The following is a 6,000-nucleotide window of genomic DNA, read 5'->3' as shown; positions in this document are numbered from 1 at the left end:
CAGGGGCTTGAGGGTTCACTATCCCCTCCAACAGGGGCTCAAGGGTTCACTATACCCTCCATCAGGGGCTCGAGGGTTCACTATACCCTCCATCAGGGGCTCGAGGGTTTACTACACCCTCCATCAGGGGCTCGAGGGTTCACTATACCTTCCATCAGGGGCTCGAGGGTTCACTATACCCTCCATCAGGGGCTCGAGGGTTCACTACACCCTCCATCAGGGGCTCGAGGGTTCACTATACCCTCCATCAGGGGCTCAAGGGTTCACTATACCCTCCATCAGGGGCTCGAGGGTTCACTTTACCCTCCATCAGGGGCTCGAGGGTTCACTACACCCTCCATCAGGGGCTCGAGGGTTCACTATACCCTCCAACAGGGGCTCGAGGGTTCACTATACCGTCCATCAGGGGCTCGAGGGTTCACTATACCCTCCATCAGGGGCTCAAGGGTTCACTATACCCTCCATCAGGGGCTCGAGGGTTCACTATACCCTCCAACAGGGGCTCGAGGGTTCACTATACCCTCCATCAGGGGCTCGAGGGTTCACTACACCCTCCATCAGGGGCTCGAGGGTTCACTACACCCTCCATCAGGGGCTCGAGGGTTCACTACACCCTCCATCAGGGGCTCGAGGGTTCACTATACCCTCCATCAGGGGCTCGGGGGTTCACTATACCCTCCATCAGGGGCTCGAGGGTTCACTATACCCTCCATCAGGGGCTCGAGGGTTCAGTCACATGTGGTTTCTTGGATCAGGAGAAAGCGTTCGACCGTGTCCCTCATGGTGCCCTTTGGGGGCCTCCACGGGGCTGCCCTTTGTCACTCGTTCTGTTCATTACCTTTATGGACAGAGGGCGCAGCCAGGGGCCGGAGAGTGTCCGGTTTGGGAGCCTCAGGATCTCATCTCTGCTGTTTGCAGACGAAGTTCTGTTGGACCTTCAGCTGCTCTGGTTTGCAGCCGAGTGTGAAGCGGCCGGGATGAGGATCAGCACCTCCAACTCCGAGGCCATGGTTCTCCTTCCCCTCTTCAGGTCTACAGGTGCTCCATTTACTGTGTGGAGTTGCATGTTCTCCCCGTGTCTGCGTAGGTTAGTGGTAAAAACATGTGCAATAGGGAGATGGGTCCCCGAGCGCCGGCCCACGCTGGAGCTCACTGGTCCTACAGGCCACCAGTGACACTGAGGAGGTCACATGCAGAGAACACATTCCTCTACAGAGATGAATAAAGTATAACTTAAACGTATAACTTAACTTAACTTACTTTGGTTTATTAGTTTATTTGAGCAGCAAACAAGGTACAGACAACAGATGTTTCCACAGGAACAGGAGAGCATTTGCTCACTCAAAAGGAGGAGGTTGAAGTTCACAGAACTTATCAAACATGAAGCTGCAGTTTTCACTTGAAAAAAGTTGTTAGAGTTTAACTCTTGATAAACACCAGGTACTCGCGCATGAACGTACACATTTTATATTTAGGAAAGTTGAAGGGAATACTTGCATATACAGTTGACAGGTCCATGAGACCGATTTTTATAATTTATAATGATTAAAAAGGAAAACAAAATACAGAAACATTCTCAGTCCTTGAAACTTAGCCAAAATGTGTGTGTGTGATTTACCGGCAGTGAACTCCCCCCCCCCCGACTGCTCTATAAGAACTGCTCCTCCTCTCCTGCAGAGCCCACTCTGGAGTCAAGGTAAGTCTCCTCATGGCTCAGGTCTTTCACACAGATCTTCTCACTACCTGATGATTTCAGATGGCTGTCCACTGCCCGCTGACCGCCCTGCTGTGTCTGACCACCGCTCTGCTGACCACACGAGCTGAAACTGTAAGATACACCTCATTTATCAATCTGTTTGATCAGGCTTTAATAACTCTGCTCATTGTCCCTCACTCACAGCCGATGAAGGATGCCGATGGTGAGTTCATCTACAGAACACTCATTATGATTCATTTATTATTAATAATGTTATTATTTTAATAAAGGCTGTCCTGAGGACTGGACTCTGTTTGGAACTCGCTGTTTCAAGTTCTTTGATTCTAAGGCGACTTGGACAGTAGCAGAGGTACAGCCCTGATAATACTAATATTCTCTTTACTCTGGGAGTCAGAGGTTCAACTCTGGGAGGAGGAACTCGAGTCCAGAAGACTCACATCACTACATTGAGTCGACATAAAGGCTGTGTGTATCACATGGAGCAGATCCATAGATTAACACTAGATTAATAGTCGGGTTTGTCAAGAACTAATATTTGTGATGTTGATTTGATATAAAAGATCACGATCACTCACCTCCACAAAACAATGCTCTGTCGCTGAGGCTCTGGAGGTCCTTAGCTTTCAAATGAGGCAATTCAGGAGAGCAGCAGTTTGATTTTGTTTTTAACCTCTTAACTCCCGCTTGAACCGAGAGATCTTTTTCCTCACGTCATCAGATTTTTTTCCATCATTTTTTATTGGGTATTCAACTCATTTTTATCACATTTTTGTCATTTTTTTGCCACATTTTCTCAATTACTTGTGACATTTTTGTGACATTTTCATTATTGTTTTCGTCTCAGTTTTGTTGCTATTTTCACTGCTTTTTTCCAGAAGCTTTTGGACTGGGGTAAAGCCAAACTGTGTGCTCGGTTCAGGTGGGAGTTAAGGGGTTAAACCGTACCGTACCTTTTGGTGTTTTCTGTCCAGACCACCTGCCAGTATCACGGTGCAAACCTGGCGTCCATCCACAGCGCTGAGGAGCACGCCTTCATCAAAGATCTGATCAAAGAGGCCACAGGAGAACAGCGGCGGACCTGGATCGGTGGACTGGACGCGGCAAAGGTCAGACTGTTTGTTCCATCACTTAAATCCTGGTAATGGAGTTGAAATGTGTGAACCTGTGATCAGGAAGGACTGTGGCTGTGGAGCGACGGATCTGTTTGGGATTATTCACACTGGCAGCTGAAGACAGGCGAGCCGAGCAACACTGCCGGGAACGAGCACTTCACTGAGATCCACTGGGACGGTAAAGATGTACAGCTCAAAATCAAAACACAACAAATGGATCCTCCTGAGAAGAAGTCACGTGAAGCTGAATGAGTAACTTTTCTAACAAGCTTTCTTTGTGCTTCACTCAATCCAGGCGCGTATTGGAACGACCTCCCGGAGAGCCGGAGTCTGGACTCCATCTGTGCCAAAGACGCGCCTCCGAGAGTGGCCCTAACTGTGGGGGGGCTGACCTACAAATCTACCCCCAACCTGAGCTAGGGCACGTTCATCTGCTGTGCATTAAAACACTCTCCTTCTCAGCATCAGCCTGGGCGTCTGGCTTCTTTTATATCATGGATTTGTGGGGGGGTTTGATACAGGCACATATGGAAGTCTGCCTGTGAGATACATCAATGCAATAACAACACCAGGTTAACACTCAGGATGTGTCCCGGGCCAAACAGTTAAATCTGTCCTGCTCACATTATTCCTTTGTAAGAGGATCCGTTTGCTCCAGTCAGTAACAGGAAAATAAAAAAATTGACTGATTAATGATTAATGAAGTGTTTGGTGCAGAGCCCGGGATGGGGGCAGATCTTTGTTTGCAGATGGGGCATTGTGGGTCAGAGGGAGAAACATTGAACCTCTAGAGGCCAAGGTTCAGGGTGCTGTCAGTGGAGTGGTTTAGGGGGGATTTGAATGGGGGTTCAGATTCAGACTAAGGCCCTTCCCAAACGAGCAGATTGGTAAGAGCTCTTACGGCAAACCGGATGTGCGTCAGCGTCCGCCATGACAAGATGCTTCCAAATTGGGCTGTCAGTTAGGAAGGAGTTAGGGAAAGGAGCCTCAATGCTAACTATCATAGCCACTTTAGCATAGGGACCTCTGATGCTAATTATCATAGCCACTTTAGCATAGGGACCTCTGATGCTAACTATCATAGCCACTTTAGCATAGGGACCTCTGATGCTAACTATCATAGCCACTTTAGATTAGGGACCTCTGGTGCTAACTATCATAGCCACTTTAGCATAGGGACCTCTGATGCTAACTATCATAGCCACTTTAGCATAAGGACCTCTGATGCTAACTATCATAGCCATTTTAGCAAAGGGACCTCTGGTGCTAACTATCATAGCCACTTTAGCATAGGGACCTCTGGTGCTAACTATCATAGCCACTTTAGCATAAGGACCTCTGATGCTAACTATCATAGCCATTTTAGCAATAGGACCTCTGGTGCTAACTATCATAGCCACTTTAGCATAGAGACCTCTGGTGCTAGCTATCATAGCCATTTTAGCATAGGGACCTCTGGTGCTAACTATCATAGCCACTTTAGCATAGGGACCTCTGGTGCTAGCTATCATAGCCATTTTAGCAAAGGGACCTCTGGTGCTAACTATCATAGCCACTTTAGCATAGGGACCTCTGATGCTAATTATCATAGCCACTTTAGCATAGGGACCTCTGATGCTAACTATCATAGCCACTTTAGCATAGAGACCTCTGGTGCTAACTATCATAGCCACTTTAGCATAGGGACCTCTGGTGCTAACTATCATAGCCACTTTAGCATAGGGACCTCTGGTGCTAACTATCATAGCCACTTTAGCATAGAGACCTCTGGTGCTAGCTATCATAGCCATTTTAGCATAGGGACCTCTGGTGCTAACTATCATAGCCACTTTAGCATAGGGACCTCTGCTGCTAGCTATCATAGCCATTTTAGCAAAGGGACCTCTGGTGCTAACTATCATAGCCACTTTAGCATAGGGACCTCTGATGCTAATTATCATAGCCACTTTAGCATAGGGACCTCTGATGCTAACTATCATAGCCACTTTAGCATAGGGACCTCTGGTGCTAGCTATCATAGCCATTTTAGCAAAGGGACCTCTGGTGCTAACTATCATAGCCACTTAAGCATAGGGACCTCTGATGCTAACTATCATAGCCACTTTAGCATAGGGACCTCTGGTGCTAACTATCATAGCCACTTTAGCATAGGGACCTCTGGTGCTAACTATCATAGCCACTTTAGCATAGGGACCTCTGGTGCTAACTATCATAGCCACTTTAGCATAGGGACCTCTGGTGCTAACTATCATAGTCACTTTAGCATAGGGACCTCTGATGCTAACTATCATAGCCACTTAAGCATAGGGACCTCTGATGCTAACTCTCATAGCCACTTTAGCATAGGGACCTCTGATGCTAACTATCATAGCCACTTTAGCATAGGGACCTCTGATGCTAACTATCATAGGCACTTTAGCATAGGGACCTCTGATGCTAGCTATCATAGCCATTTTAGCAAAGGGACCTCTGGTGCTAACTATCATAGCCACTTTAGCATAGGGACCTCTGATGCTAACTATCATAGCCACTTTAGCATAGGGACCTCTGGTGCTAGCTATCATAGCCATTTTAGCAAAGGGACCTCTGGTGCTAACTATCATAGCCACTTTAGCATAGGGACCTCTGATGCTAACTATCATAGCCACTTTAGCATAGGGACCTCTGGTGCTAGCTATCATAGCCATTTTAGCAAAGGGACCTCTGGTGCTAACTATCATAGCCACTTTAGCATAGGGACCTCTGATGCTAATTATCATAGCCACTTTAGCATAGGGACCTCTGATGCTAACTATCATAGCCACTTTAGCATAGAGACCTCTGGTGCTAACTATCATAGCCACTTTAGCATAGGGACCTCTGGTGCTAACTATCATAGCCACTTTAGCATAGGGACCTCTGGTGCTAACTATCATAGCCACTTTAGCATAGAGACCTCTGGTGCTAGCTATCATAGCCATTTTAGCATAGGGACCTCTGGTGCTAACTATCATAGCCACTTTAGCATAGGGACCTCTGGTGCTAGCTATCATAGCCATTTTAGCAAAGGGACCTCTGGTGCTAACTATCATAGCCACTTTAGCATAGGGACCTCTGATGCTAATTATCATAGCCACTTTAGCATAGGGACCTCTGATGCTAACTATCATAGCCACTTTAGCATAGGGACCT

At 47.2% G+C, this 6,000-nt stretch overlaps 1 protein-coding gene across 1 annotated transcript; it reads left to right on the top strand.

Annotated features, from left to right (window-relative positions):
• Window positions 1–1,756: 1,756 nt before the first annotated feature.
• On the top strand, window positions 1,757–3,249 carry LOC306964886 (galactose-specific lectin nattectin-like; the record flags this gene model as incomplete). The annotated part of the gene is made up of 6 exons (XM_079559053.1): window positions 1,757–1,828; window positions 1,901–1,919; window positions 1,987–2,066; window positions 2,689–2,823; window positions 2,890–3,007; window positions 3,125–3,249. 6 exons carry the CDS (start codon window positions 1,757–1,759, stop codon window positions 3,247–3,249), a joined length of 549 nt encoding a protein of 182 aa, XP_079415179.1.
• Window positions 3,250–6,000: the final 2,751 nt, after the last annotated feature.

Source organism: Gobius niger (assembly GCF_951799975.1).
Source record: "Gobius niger genome assembly, chromosome: 6".
NCBI classification, from domain to species: domain Eukaryota; kingdom Metazoa; phylum Chordata; class Actinopteri; order Gobiiformes; family Gobiidae; genus Gobius; species Gobius niger.
This window is presented reverse-complemented; position numbering and strand designations above follow the sequence as displayed.